At 39.6% G+C, this 15,216-nt stretch overlaps 1 protein-coding gene across 2 annotated transcripts in view; it reads left to right on the plus strand.

The window, feature by feature from the left end:
• The window catches only part of DOP1B (DOP1 leucine zipper like protein B), a 245,892-nt gene that overhangs the window by 205,173 nt on the left and 25,503 nt on the right, over positions 1-15,216 (plus strand). For both annotated transcript variants that reach the window (XM_033947781.1, XM_033947782.1), the window contains exons 29-31: positions 6,927-7,036; positions 11,071-11,217; positions 15,061-15,122. In XM_033947781.1, the coding sequence (XP_033803672.1) occupies positions 6,927-7,036; positions 11,071-11,217; positions 15,061-15,122 (319 nt within the window). The remainder of the gene's footprint in view (positions 1-6,926; positions 7,037-11,070; positions 11,218-15,060; positions 15,123-15,216) is intronic.

Raw genomic sequence — 15,216 nt, forward strand, 5'->3', positions numbered from 1 at the left:
GTATTCTGGTCGGTCACTTTTCTAAACACAGACGTTGTCAGTTTCCCCGTGCTCTTAGTCACCACAGTATCTAAGTAAGTCACTGAAAGAGCACTTATAGTGGCAGTGAACTTCAGATGAATGTCCACTGAGTTGAGCCAGTCCAAAAACACATGAAAACGAGCCAAGGAATCCGTCCATATTAAAAACACATCATCGATGAAGCGAAACCACACCGAGATGGCAGACATCCAAGTGGACTGATAAAGGAAACACTCCTCAAAATTAGACACATACAGATTAGCAACACTGGGGGCCATGGCGGTTCCCATTGCCACCCCGTGCGTCTGTAAATAAAAATCTCCTTGAGCTTCAAAAAACTGTCATCAACTGTCCCTGTGGGTTATCCTACATAGGTCGCACATGTAGAATGATCAAAACCAGGTTGACGGAACACAAGAGTAGACTTCACCAGGCTGTCGAGTCGGCTCCTATGGTTTCCCATTGTTTACAATTGGGCCATGAATTCCAACACTTAACCTGGATGGTGCTGGAACAAATTCCTGATACCTATAGAGGAGACAGAATGACACAACTCCAATTGAGAGAACAACATTGGATTTTTAAGCTCAACACGGTCATTCCGGGGGGTCTGAATGAATGTGTGGAGTGGAATACTATAGTTTGAGCCAGTGGTGACTCCTCCTTGTTTTCTTCTTAGTTGTTTATGATTGGTTGAAAGTGGCTGATGTCATTTTGGATCTGCTTTTAAGCCCAGTCAGTTGCTGCTGCGGGCTCTCCTGCTTCCCTCCCAGCCGGTTCTGCTCCAGCCTTAAGATCCTGATGAAGGGTTTCACCCGAAACCGGTTGATCCTATGACTATCTTGGTTTCCCGCAATGCTCATTGACTTCATTTGGCTCGCTTTAAAAGCTAAGTTGGCTGTGGTTTCATTTTGTATCTTGGGGATTAGGCTGGGGAGGACTCTATGAGTGGGTTTTCAGTTTGATTCACTCTCTCACTTGTTCACTGTTGTGATTTATTTATTGTTAGTATTTCTGCACAGTTGATTTTGCACACTAGGGACGCCCGATGATGGTGTGCAGGCGGGGTAATTCACCTCCGTCTTTGTAAGTGGAAGCGCTGGAGTTTGTTCTCCCGTCGCTAACAACCTCACACTGAGAGCGTCCCTATTCTTCAATTGATATTTGGTACCTGTGTGGTTTGGTTTGTTAGGAGTGATTAGCTGATAGACACACTCATAGAGTCCTTATTGACATCATTTGCCTCCTTTTTGTATCTTTTTAAGCACCTTTCGGCAAACCTAGAGGAGTTTATAGTTCACTTTATATAACCTTGGCATTTTGATACTAACTACATGATTAAGACGCAAGGGAAACATAAGTCTCCATTCTAACCAGAACTAATCTGGAATATTATCAGTGGACTCTGGGAGGATCCAATACATACCTTGACGTAAAGTATAGGCTTGATGATACCTATAAAAGTTGGGAAAATTTACCCCGCCCTCCACAATTGGCCTTTGCAACGACACTAAAGTAATTCTGGGATTTTTACCAAGCCAAATAAATTTTGTCAAAACCCTATTTAATTTTTTATAAAAAGTTTCTTGAAAGAAAACTGGTATCATCCCCATTTGGTAACAAACTACAGGTAAAATCATCATTTTGACAGTTTGTACTCTTCCCCACCAAAGGATTCCATTGCTCACACATTTCTGTCACCTTTTGTAATATACATTTTTCATTAATTTTCATTGTTTCATCCACTGTTTTTTGTAATCCAAATTCCTAGATATTTAATAGCATCTTCCTTCCAAACAAAAGAGAATGCATCAAATAAACCTTTTGTACAATGTATATTTAATGGAAGAACTTCTGATTTATTCCAATTTATCTTATATCCTGAAAATTTTCCAAATTTCTCAATCAACTCAAGTAAACATGGAATGGTAGATTCTGGATTCCTCAAATACAATAGTATATCATCTGCATAAGCAGATACTTTATATTCTCTATCTGAATGTGGTATACCTTGTATTTCCTTTACTTGTTGGATAGCTAATATTAAGGGTTCTAAAACAATATCAAACAGTAAAGGAGACAAGGGACAACCTTGTCTAACTCCCCTCTGCAAATTAAAACTTTCTGAAAAAGTATTATTAATATATAATCTAGCAGAAGGGGAACTATACAACGTTTGTATTATTTGTATGAATCCAGGACCTATACCAAACCACTCCAATGCCTGATACATAAAGGTCCATTCCACTCTATCAAAAGCCTTCTCTGCATCCAGAGAAACAGAAAAAGTAGGCTCTCTCATTTTCTTTGTCAAATATAACATATGGAAAGCCAATCTGGTATTGTGAGATGAATGTCTTTGAGCAACGAATCCTGTTTGATGCATGTCTATAATATGAGGGAGAGCTTTAGCCAATCTTAACGCTAATATCTTTGCTAGTAATTTACCATCTACATTTATTAAAGATATTGGCCTATAGTTTGAAACCAAAGTGGGATCTTTATTTGGCTTTGGCAAAACAATAGTTAAAGATTCTGCCATAGTGCCAGTAATAGAACCTTTATTAAGTTGATACTGATAAAGATTTAATAAATAAGGCAATAGGAAATTTTGAAATGATTTATAAAACTCCACCGTATATCCATCACCACCTGGAGCGGATCCAACTCTAAGGGACTTCAAAGCTGTTCCTAATTCTTTTAGTGATATTGGCTCTTCCAAGCTTCGTTTTACATGTTCAGGAATTTTTGGACCCTCTAACATTTTCAAAAATTCTAAACCATCTTTTTCTTTATCTAAATAAGTCTCGGAAGAATAAAGAGATTTATAAAACTTTAGGAATTGTTTTAAAATAGGCTCAATTTGTGTAAATGTTTCACTATTTTCATCTTTAATGGCAATTAATTTTGATTTTTTTTTTTCGCTTTAAGATAATTTGCCAATATTCTTCCCGCCTTATTTGAGTTACCATAATACAATGCTTGCTGAGAAAATAAATCTTTCCTAATCAACTTAGATGAAATCTCATTATATTTGCCCTTAACCTTTAACAATTCCTGTTGAATAGAATATTCCCATTTTTCTATAAGTTTTGATTCTAAAAATTTAATCTCCTTCTCTATGTTTAAAAATTGCTTTTTAACCTGTTTTTTAAGATAAGCAGAATATGAAATTATTTGTCCTCTCATTGATGCCTTAAAAGCATCCCATAATATTTCCATAGAGATTTCATCCTTATCATTCAAATGAAAATAATCTTTCATTTTTGTTTGAAGATTCTCACAAAATATTGGATCAGCAAGCAATGTATTATCAAACTTCCAAATTGGTCTATTAGTATTTTGATCTGTAATCTTAATTTCAATCCATACCCCACCATGATCAGATAAAATGATTGGATCAATGGCAGCTTGTGTCACTTGATGTATCAAATGATTTGAAATAAAAATATAATCTATTCTTGAGAAAGAATTATGAACATGAGAACAAAAAGAAAATTCCCATCCATCAAAATGAAGTATTCGCCAAATATTTGTCAAATCGCAAGATTGTACAAAATTATCTAATCCCAAAGATTTCATAAATCTTCTTGGGTTTTTATCCAATAAAGGATCCATAACAGCATTGAAATCCCCAGCTACTATTAGATTCGAAGTAGCCAGTGGCAAAATCAGTTGTTGAAGAGTCTTTAAAAATTCATTTTGGTTCGAATTAGGGGCGTATATATTAAACAACGTCATGGTAGTATTTCCCACGCTCATTTCCACATTTACCCATCTGCCATGAGTATCCGACGCCTTTAATTTGAATGAAGCAGAGCATTTTTTATTCACTAGAATAGCAACACCCGCTTTTTTCCCTATAGCTGGAGAAAAGAAACAATACTTGACCCAACCTCCTTCCAGGTTATTAGATTCAATATTTGAAAGGTGGGTCCCCTGTATAAAGCATATATCCGCATTTTGCCTCTTTAAAAATAATAATGTTTTTTTCCTTTTTATCATGTGATTCAGACCATTAACATTCAAAGATAATATTTTAAGATCCATTTATATTTTTATAATACATTTTGTCCAAAATCAAACAATAAATAATTCTTACTAGTAAATTTTCCCAATACACAAAATAATTTATAATATCCCCACCCTCACCCAGCCCCCCATTATATCTCTCCCCCCACCCCATCCCACCCACCCCCAATTAAATACGAAAACCTGGATACGCAGATTGAGGTTAGGTATAAAATAACTCCCACAAGCTATTACTGAATTTAACTTTAATTACTATCAGTAAATTATTCCAACATATCAATTAAACTGTTTTTCTGAATCAAGCAAAAACCCCTTTTTTTTCCCCCCCTAAAGCTTATAAATCTCAGACTCGAAAATGATGTAGTAATTCTAACATAAGAGATGTATTATCATTACCCCTTCACTAATTTAACTATATATTCCCAATAAAGTTTGCAATAATAATGGATCCAAACCTATGTCTCAACTTATATTATATAGTAATTGTCATCCCATTACTAGTTTTAAGGGACATTAATACTTATTGGGTCATGAAGGAAGCTATATTAATTCAAAGTCTATCCCAGATCTATAAAGGAATCCTCCGCTAATCTTACCTTCGTTTAAAGTCATGAGGGGGATTCAAAAAGAAATCTAATATTTCAAAACAAAAAAAAAACACTCTCTCAACGCCATCAATCATACTCGCACTTTTTTTTTTTTACCCCCATCGGCGACATGAAATAAAATAAAACCGCCCAGCATACATTCTTTTCAATCATACTTTTGAAACTCAAACCGGAAGTACTTCCTCTAACAGGAAATCATCCATTTTAACCAATCTTATTCTGTTCTTATACATTACGATATATTTGTTAATATTATTGAAGGCTTCCTTCTCCTCCCCTGTAAGTAACGCCTCCAGCTTTTATACAGCCAATCAACGCCTCTCCCCACATAAGGTCATTGAAAAAAAAAAAAAAAATTCATATCTTGTGTTAACAGCTCAATCGGATCTTCGCTATTACCACGGTCTTACATGTAAGTTTAATTTAATCTATTAGTTCTATAAAACTTTTCATTCCATAAATGTAAGATCGTTTAAGATTTTATGTTCTATTCTTTCATCTCTTCTAAGAGTGTTGTTCGTCTTATAGTTCCATGCTTGTGCACGTGCGATTCTATTCTGTTGCAATTTGAAAAAAAAAAAACAACATAAAAGTTCTAAGTTTTAACCGAAGATCCTTTGTATTTCTGTTAATAAAAATCAATATTTATAAATTAAATATAAATAAATTATAAGTAAATCGACATTAACCGGAAAAATTTCCCTTTAAATGACTTTTAAGATGTCATTGGTTGTTCATATTGCTCCAGATATTCTTGTAATTTTTTAGGGTCTGAAAAATTTTGAGTCTTATTTGCAATTGTGACTTTCATTACTGCCGGGTAAAGGAGCCCGTATGTAGCCCTAGTGATCTTAATTGGGGCCTCAGATCTAGGAATTGTTTTCTTTTAGATGCAGTTTCTCTCGCAAAGTCAGGCACAATATGTATTTTTGCATCCTGACATCTGAGATTTTTGTTCTCCTTGGCTAATTGACAAATTTCCATCGCTTGTTGATGTCTCAAGAGTCTAAAAATTAAAGTCCTTGGACCCGTTTGAGAGGTTTTCTTCTGTGCTGGTATCCTGTGTGCCCTTTCGATCTCCAGTGCAGTCTTGAATTTTAATGGCAACACTTTAGGCAGGAACTGCTCCAGGAAAGTTATAGGATCGTTTTTTTCCACCCTTTCCGGCATTCCGATGATTCTTAAATTATTTCTTCTTTCACGGTTCCGGCTGTCTTCAAGGTCTCTCTTAATTTCTTCAACCTCCTTCCATATTATTTTGCATTGTCTCATGTCTATATTTAATTGTTCAGAATTGTCTTCCAAAATATTTATTCTATTCTCCGTCACATCCACTCTTTTAGTAAGAATTGCAGCATCGTCGATTGCTTTCTGTAATTTTTTATTACTGTCTAATACAATCTCCTTAATTTGCCACAATTCATCCATAACATCGGGGCTTTCATCTGATGGCAACCGAACTTTTGAAGGAGTGCCCGGCTCCAGCTTTGATCTCTTATTGCTTCCTGTACCGGATCCTCCAGCCCCCGAATCGCATTTGTTCTGTTTGCCAGATGCCATAGTCCGATATTGTTCAGCTTTTTTCCTTTTAAAATTTAATTATTTTTGTAGTATTTTCTGTAAATAGAGCTTGTCTGCACGGAGCTACTCTCTCACCCAACCATCAGGATTCGCGTCCAAGCCACGCCCCCAATTTGTGGAGTATGTAATTTGTCGCTCATGCATATTTTTTTTTGCACACACCTCATCAATCCTTAGAGGGAACATTGATCTGAGCTGGTTTGAAGTAGAGTCGTGTGGGGGACAGAAATTTTACCCATCCCCAATGGAATCTAGCCCATATCCACTAAAATCCATTCCATCAACTACTCATCCCCACAATTAATCTCCTCTATCCTCCCCCATACCCGCAGCTCTCTGTTTCCTCCCAGAAGCTGCCTGTGGTTTTTGAGATGGCGTTCACTATTCAACCAATGAATATTCCAAGTCTCATTGTGGTGCTCCAACTGCTTCCCTCAGTGCATTCCAGGCCTCACTCCCACGGCAACATCTTCCATTCCTGCAGGAATCCCACAGGTTACCATAATCCCCATTCAGCTCTCTAATCTAAAGGGACCTGAGCAAAGAGAATTAAGAGTTAAGGTGATATAAGTAAGTTTATCAGCAAATCTAGGGACTTAATATTATCTAATCTAAGATTTGTTGCTTCTGAATTTGGTTTCAAATTTTTTTGTTATAATGAGCATTCTTCCTTGGCATTTGCAGTTTCTTGCAACCCTCCTGGACATGGTTTACCGCAGCGATGAGAAGGAGAAAGCTGTTCCATTAATTACACGCCTGCTTTATTATGTGTTTCCATATCTGAGGAACCATAGGTAAGTCCTTTCACCCTCTGCTGCGCCTCCACCATCAATACCCATGAAGAACATTCTCAAACACATACAATGAATCCTTGTAGAAATTTTGTGGGATATAAGAAATTGCATGGTATGCACGGAATAGGACATGTAATATATATTATATATTATTTATTGATTTATTTTTAAAATTTCTATACCGTCAATACAAAATAAGAACAAAAACACGCAGATTCAATCTTTACATAAAGTCAGTTGCTCAAAGAAATGCATCTACAAATAGTTGAGTCTTTTTAACATTTTTCCTAAATGAATTCCTCTTCACATTTTCAAATCTGGCCAACAAGGCCATTCCACAACTTGACTCCTGCACATGTAAAAGTCATGGCATTCGTTTCCACGTATTTAGGATTAGCCTTCGTTTTCAGCAATGCGGAACTTTCGGAACACAGTCAATTTAATATCCAATTTGCAAGTTCTTCCGGAATTAACCAAGCTACCTCTCCTCCCTTGTAACCAAAAAAAGCCAAAACTGTTGTAACTTCACTGGAAATGTCCAGTTAGCTCTTTTGTTATCCGCCTTAAACTGCAAGGTATAGGCGGAATAGAAGTCCCTAATGTAATGTAATGTAAGTGATCTTAACAGTTGATACACAGACAACATGCTCTTAAATCTTGATAGGTGCACAGTGGTGTAGTAAGGTGGAGCGGTCCACACCAGGTGCCCTCTTGGTGGGGGGTCCTCCTCTCCGCGCTTTTCCCGCACGTGCACCACTTCCCTTTCCCCGTACCTCTTTAAGGCTCGCGATGCGAGCAGCAACCCCAACCTGCTGCTCGCACTAGCGTGGGCTCTTCTGACGTCACTTCCTGGACGCGTGCCTAGGAAGTGGCGTCGAAAAAAGAGCCGACACTGGTGCGAGCAGCAGGTTGGGGTTGCTGCTAGCGCCGTGAATGTTAAAAGAGGTACGGGGGGAAAAGAAGGAGCACGAATGCCTGGCAGGAGGGGTCGGGGAATGAGCAGATTGGGGGTGGGGTGGCGGAGAAGAGGGCAGGGGAGGGGCGCCACCTCCCTGGGCCCCTCTCACCCTCGATACGCCACTGCGTGCGCACACACTCCTATCATTGGGAGGCAATAGATAAAAACAAATTCCCCTTAACTGTATCCATGACATCTTGTTTGTCTGTCTTGCCTATTTAGATTGTAAGCTCTTTCGAGCAGGGACTGTTTTCTTGCTCTTTGTGACTCTGTGCATCGCTGTGTGCGTCTGGTAGCACTATAGAAATAATTAATAGTAGTAGTAGAAAATAACAAGATTCTTAATGTAGTTTATAGTTTATTATTTATATTCCGTCTTTATACAGAGCGGATCACAAAATGTAATGTTTTGGGATGATTTGGTTTAACTGTCTGAATGCCTTAGTGATGATGTTAACCCCTATGAAAGCCTCCAACTGTCTTTGGTCACATCTGACAGTTTATATCTGCATTTTAAGTGCAGAAAAAGTTTATATGTGTGGAAAAGATCCCTCATAAAATTAGGTCATGTCTAAAAGCATACATGTTACGAGCCAGGGCATGCTTGCAGAGGAGTGTGAACAGAGTTGCAGCCTGCAAGCATATTTTATAAAATATGTGCTAACATTTATGGTAATTTTATAGTCTCTTGAAGCTGTTTATACAAGACCCACTGGTATAAGCATTCACACGTTGTCAAGATATTGCATGCTTTGTCTGTCGTCATGTTTCTTTGTGATACGAATAACTAGGGCTGCAATCTGGACACAGTGTGAATGGAATTCACAAGTATACATGTTATAACATACTTTAATTCACATGCATGTGAACTTTAAACATGAACATTTACACATACTCTTAAGCATGTGTGAATGTGATATAAAAAGGATGGAGTCGGTTCAGAGGAAGGCTACTAAAATGGTATGTGGTCTTCATCATAAGGCGTACGGGGACAGACTTAAAGATCTCAATCTGTATACTTTGGAGGAAAGGCGGGAGAGGGGAGATTTGATGGAGACGTTTAAATACCTACGTAATGTAAATGAGCATGAAAGGAAGCTCTGGAATGAGAGGGCATAGGATGAAGTTAAGAGGTGATAGGCTCCGGAGTAATCTAAGAAAATACTTTTGTACAGAAAGGGTGGTAGATGCATGGAACAGTCTCCCAGAGGAGGTGGTGGAGACAGAGACTGTCTGAATTCAAAAGGGCTTGGGATAGGCATGTGGGATCTTTTGGAGAGAGGAAGAGATAATGGTTACTGCGGATGGGCACACTAGATGGGCCATTTGCCATCATGTTTCTATGTTCTATATTTCTATGTCTACTTGCCTTTGTAATATACTGTATTTTTCGCTCCATAAGAAGCACCTGACCATAAGACACACCCACCTCTAGAGGAGGAAAAACAAAGAAAAAAAATTCTGAACCAAATGGTGTGCCCTGTACCCTGTCCCCTACTGCTGGTCTAGTGGTAGGCCGGGACAGGGTACAGGGCATATCTAGTGGTGGGCACGTTTAATGGTAGGCAGCCCCCAAGTCAGCCTGCCCCCAGCCAGCCTGTCCCAAGGCAGCCTGCCAGACCCAAACCAGCCAGCCAGCCAGCTCCAGGCCAACCAGCCAGCCCCAGGCCAGCCAGCCCCAAACTAGCCAGCTCCAGACCAGCCAGCCAGCCCCAACCCCAAACCAGCCAGCCCCAGGTCAGCCAGCCCCCAAATCAGCCAGCCAGATCCAGGCCAGCTCCCCATACCTTTTAAAATTCTGCCTCCATCATTTCCAGCCGGCTTTGCTCCCTCTTCCTGCCGCGGCAGCCTTCACTGTTCTTGGCTCCTCATTTCCCAGCCAGTGGCGAAACAAATCAGCAGCACCGCCATCAGGAGCAAGCTTTATGCTCTCCCGCTCGGCCCCCTGCTGCTTTCCAATTGGCTGCTGTAAGTTCTTGCGAGTCCCACGAGAACCTACGGCAGCCATTCGGAAAGCAGCACAGGGCCGAGCGAGAGAGCGTAAAGCTTGCTCTTGACAGACACGCTGCTGATTTGTTTCGCCACTGGCCGGACGCTGGACCACCAGGTAAAAAATGGGGAACAGCGACAGAAGATGGACGGACCGGGGGGCAAGGGGGTTTAAAAATGAGGTTCGCCAGCAGCAGACGGGTGGGTTTAGAAAGGTGGTGCAGCAGGCAGGCGGGTGGGTGGGTTTAAAAATGAGGTTCGACGACAGCGGGCGGGTGGGTTTAGAAAGGTTGTGCGGAGGGCGGGTTGTACAATGGTACAGGGGGAGGGTAACAAAATTTGTACATTCGCTTCATAAGACGCACCGAGATTTCCACCCACTTTTGGGTGGGAAAAAAGTGCGTCTTATGGAGCGAAAAATACAGTAGATGAAAAGTAGGTACCTGGCTGCCAGCTTAACCTAGGCCTCCTCTTATAAAATTATTCTGTGTCACAATATTGCAGTGCTAATTGAAACAAAGCTAATGTAATTCTTCCTGGAGGTCCATCAAACAAAGGCCTTGGATATAGTAACATAGATGATGGTAGAAAAAGAGCAATTGGTCCATTCATTCCGCCTAGTTATTCCTGTCTACACTTCCAAGGTGATGTTCCAGGGGCCAGCCATAGAGCCTTATCCACACCACACCTTGTAAGATACCACACCTTATCCAGGAGATTTTGTTATCTTCCGCCATTATGCACCACCCTCCTGGATAGCTGAGTATGCAAAGTCTTCTTTTTATAGCTCATACCCAGCACCCATCCCATGATACTCCAAACAGCTATTAACACTAGCAGATCTGTTCTCCTAGATCTTTGTGACCTTTTCAAATGCCACCCTTTCACTGCCATACCCAGCATCCATCCCATGATACTCAAAACAGCCATTAACACTAGCAAATCTGTTCTCCTAGATCTTTGTGACCTTTTCAAATGCCACCCTTTTACTGCCATCCTGTGACACCAGTCTAATCAAAATAAGGAGCGCATTATGACACTGGACAATAATCTTACCAGCATGGCTGTTTTTGTATTTGTCTTGCAGTGCATATAATTCTCCAAGTTTCCGAGCAGGTTCACAACTTCTTAGCAGCCTCAGTGGGTACGCCTACACCAAACGGGCCTGGAAAAAAGAAGTTCTGGAGCTGTATATGGACCCGGCGTTCTTCCGAATGGACTCCTCCTGTGTTCAGTAAGGAGTGAGATTCAGATTCAATGTATTTTTTTGTGTTTCTACAGTACTTTATCTTGTCAGCTAAAAGTGCTGAAGACAAAAGCCATAATAGAATTAAAAGTCCTTAAGTAAGCTCAGAGGTTAGGTTGAGTAGAGTGAAGGAGAAGACAGATTGGCTGGGATTAATGGCACTACACAAGGTTGTAAATTAAGCTGACGCAAAGGACCTTTAGTTTCTTTTATCAACGAGTGATAATTGTTGCATGTGCTCACACCATGCCTTAACTCCAGAATTTAGCAGTGCTCTTGACTTCATAGAGAGCAGGGTCAAGGCAAATGAGTTGGGCTTCCTTGGCATTACCTTCAGTCTTATCCCCAACCCCCGGCCAATACACACTTACACAATTAAATTTCAGGATCCTAATCTCCACCTCCTAAGACATGCTTTTAGAACAAAACAGTTTTATTGATTTTTCACAGAGTAATTGGAACAGGATGGTGTTACAACAAAAACCATATTTTTATTTTTTATTATTTTTTATTTTCAAATTTTACATAAAGTGTACAAAATATTAAAATACAATTGATGAATACACAATATCACTTTTATATCTAATACATCATATTCTAAATATATTTTTATCCCCTCTCCCTCCCCCCTCCCTTCTATTACTTTTCAATCATACATTACATATTGTATATCATATTATAGCATATTATGTAAAAATTATTTTCACTACCCCCCCTCTATGTGTGTCACAAAGAAGATATAGAAAAGAAGAAGAAAAATCCAACTATTTATTCATTGCAATATTTTGTCAATGGCCCCCATATTTTTATAAATTTAGTATATGTCCCTCTTTGTATTGCTATTGCTCTTTCCATTTTGAATATATGACATATTGTATTCCACCAAAATGTATAATTTAGGTTATTATAATTCTTCCAATTGTTGGTTATATGCTGAATGGCAACCCCTGTCATGATTAATAAAAGCTTGTTATTTTCTGGTGAAATTTGACTTTTTTTTCTCATCATCATTCCAAATAATACTGTATCATATGATATTGCTATATGATTTTCCATCAATTTATTAATTTGTGGCCAAATTGCATTCCAAAAACTTTTAATGTAGGGACAATGATACAGTAAGTGATCTAACGTCCCTGGTTCCAGATTACAGTGCCAGCATTTATTGGACTTAGAACTATCTAATTTTTGCAAACGTGTAGGGGTCCAAAAAGCTCTATGTAATAAAAAGAACCAAGTTTGTCTCATAGATGCTGACACTGTACATCTCATTCTCCAAAAACCATATTAAAAAATCACCCACTAATCACAGTCCAAAGCTTCCACCCAAAACCCTCCAAAGTGTGGGCCAATCTGAACCATACCAAGGAAGCAAAGCAAGAAGGTTTGCTTTTTATAACTTCCTGCCAAAGTTATATATCGACCCACTGCCCCCTCCTTCCCAATCCTATCCTCCTCCTCATCCTACCCACCCCAAATCCCTAAGCCAGATGAAGCTATGTTGTGCATCTTGCCTAATGATTCAGCCTGCCCTGATAGAGCCAGTGTCCAATTTGAAGGAACACTGTTAGGGTCAGTAAGGTGACAAAACCCAAAGCTTCTCAAACATAAATCACTTACTGTTTTTATTTAAATGTAATTTATTATTATTATTTTTTTTTTTAATTCTTTATTCATTTTCAAATCAAAACAAGTGCACAAAAATACATCATACAAGTAATTCCAATATAGCACTATAATATCTAACACATAAAATCTAATAGTGCAATAACCCCACCCACCCATCCACCCTTCATCACATTTTCAACTAAAATAAAATATACACATGTTATATACATATTATAACATATCTTGTAAAATTACCCCCAACTCCACCCTCCCCCTTGAGTTTGCTAAATACAGTTAAGAAAAAAAAATGTGTTAATTTTTAAATTTGTTTTACATTGCTTGTGAAGGGAGGGAGGAGGTTAGGGTTTAAATTCTTTATTCATTTTTGCATATTACAACAAGTGTATTAGATAAAATCATATGAACTTATAAATACACACTTGATTAACTCTCATATAACACATTAAATATAACATTTCATTACATATTTATATTCTATAATATTTTGAATATTATGTAATACACCTATATCAAAACAATTATTATTAAATAGAAACCCTCCCATCCCCATCCCTTCCCGTAACAGAATTTCATACAAATATATTAAGATTATTGATATATTCATATGCATTATGAGATAAATAAAAATAGGTTAGGGTTAAAGCAAAAATGTGATGAGAATTCCAAGGCCCCTATGCAAAGTGCTGGTGATTTTGAGTAACAGCAAAAGTATTTGACTCGATTGTGATGACAGCAGTATAAATGGTATGTGTTAGCATTTTATGTCACATCACTACAAGGGCAACAGTGTCACCCTCTTTAACCCGTTCACCTCTTTAGGCCCGTGGTCTAACAATTTGCAGCCAAAAATAAACTACCTTGCTCAGTGGAGAGCTATGAAATATGAGATTACATAAATGCCGAGGCATAGTTAAGTGGGATGCAAGGCGAGCAGCTGTTCCCTCCCCCCTAATGGACTTCCAAAGAAAACGGTGCCTACAGAGTAAAAATGGCACCTATGAGGTTTTCATGCTGGTGCCTGTTTCTTTCATTGTCTGCATCCTTGGATACCAAAACCTGGCTACGCCTCCACCTTGGATAGGTTCCTGGAGGATAAGGGGATAGAGGGGTATAGATAGAACTTGAGGTAGGTTATAGAAGTGGTCAGAAACCACTTCACAGGTCACAGACCTGATGGGCCACCGCGGGAGCGGACCGCTGGGCGGGATGGATCTCTGGTCTGACCCAGTGGAGGCAACTTCTTATGTTCTTAAATGTATTTATCCAGAAAACATGCACTGTGCAAATGATGCTGGACACAGAATAGCAAGACTTTATTTATCGAATCTGATTATTGTTAAGCGTCTCTCCAGACCGGCACAGCTCACTGATGGGGAAGCTCCTCCATTTTGTCTGCAGCCTCTGGTGACGTCCCCCTTTATTGGAGAGAGAGAGAGACAGGCCTCTGCTGGGTCTCCTGCTTTGGCAGCAAGTCCTAATGTGCCACCAGGGTTTTTTCCCCCTAATTTTGTTTTTGCCTTATGGAAGGCTTATCTTCAGGCGGCTGGGGGTTCTGCTTCCTGGGGGGTCTTGGTTTTATCTGTGTGGGGGGGGGGGTTCACCCTCCACATCCACCCCTGTTCAGTGCCAGTTTCAAGTCATCCCAGTCCCTCCCCTCCCAGTTTCATCCAAGCGGCCAAGGGTCTTTTGGGATGATTATATTTTTTTTCGGGAGATGTTTTCGCTTGATGAGGACTTGGACCCCTTGGTGGACCTCCAGGATCCTCTCGGGAGGGGGGAGGAAGGGAGGCAGATGCTGCTGGCAGCTGTTTTTTGGAATTGCCAGCTGGCGAGGATGCATCTGTGGTGCGCATTTTTCTACGGGAAGAGCTCTAGGAGCTTATTCTTCAGGTTTCCTCAGTTTTGAGGAGGACGCAAAGGAGCCCCCAGGGAGGAAGCAGAACCCCCGGCCTCCTGAAGATAAGCCTTGCACAAGGCTAAAATAAAACCAGGGGAAAAAACCCCTGGTGGCACCTTAAGACTCACTGCCAAAGCAGAAGACCCAGCAGAAACCTGCCCTGTCTCTCTAATATGGGGGGTGGTATGACAAAATGAGGCTGCAGACAAAATGGAGGAGCTTCCCCATCAGTGAGCTGTGCCGGTCTGGAGAGACTAAAAGAAAGAAAATTAGCAGATAAGAACCTAATTTCTCCTTTCTTGTAGTTGGAAGTCGATCATTGACCATCTTTTGACTCATGAGAAAACAATGTTTAAAGATTTGATGAGTAAGTATGGTGTTGTCTTGTAAGTTTTCCTGTTCTCTCTTCATTTAGAACTATGACTTTTTTTTCCTAGTTTGTGCTTTGTCTTAACGATTGC

This window comes from Geotrypetes seraphini, chromosome 6 (genome assembly GCF_902459505.1).
Source record: "Geotrypetes seraphini chromosome 6, aGeoSer1.1, whole genome shotgun sequence".
Lineage (NCBI taxonomy): Eukaryota > Metazoa > Chordata > Amphibia > Gymnophiona > Dermophiidae > Geotrypetes > Geotrypetes seraphini.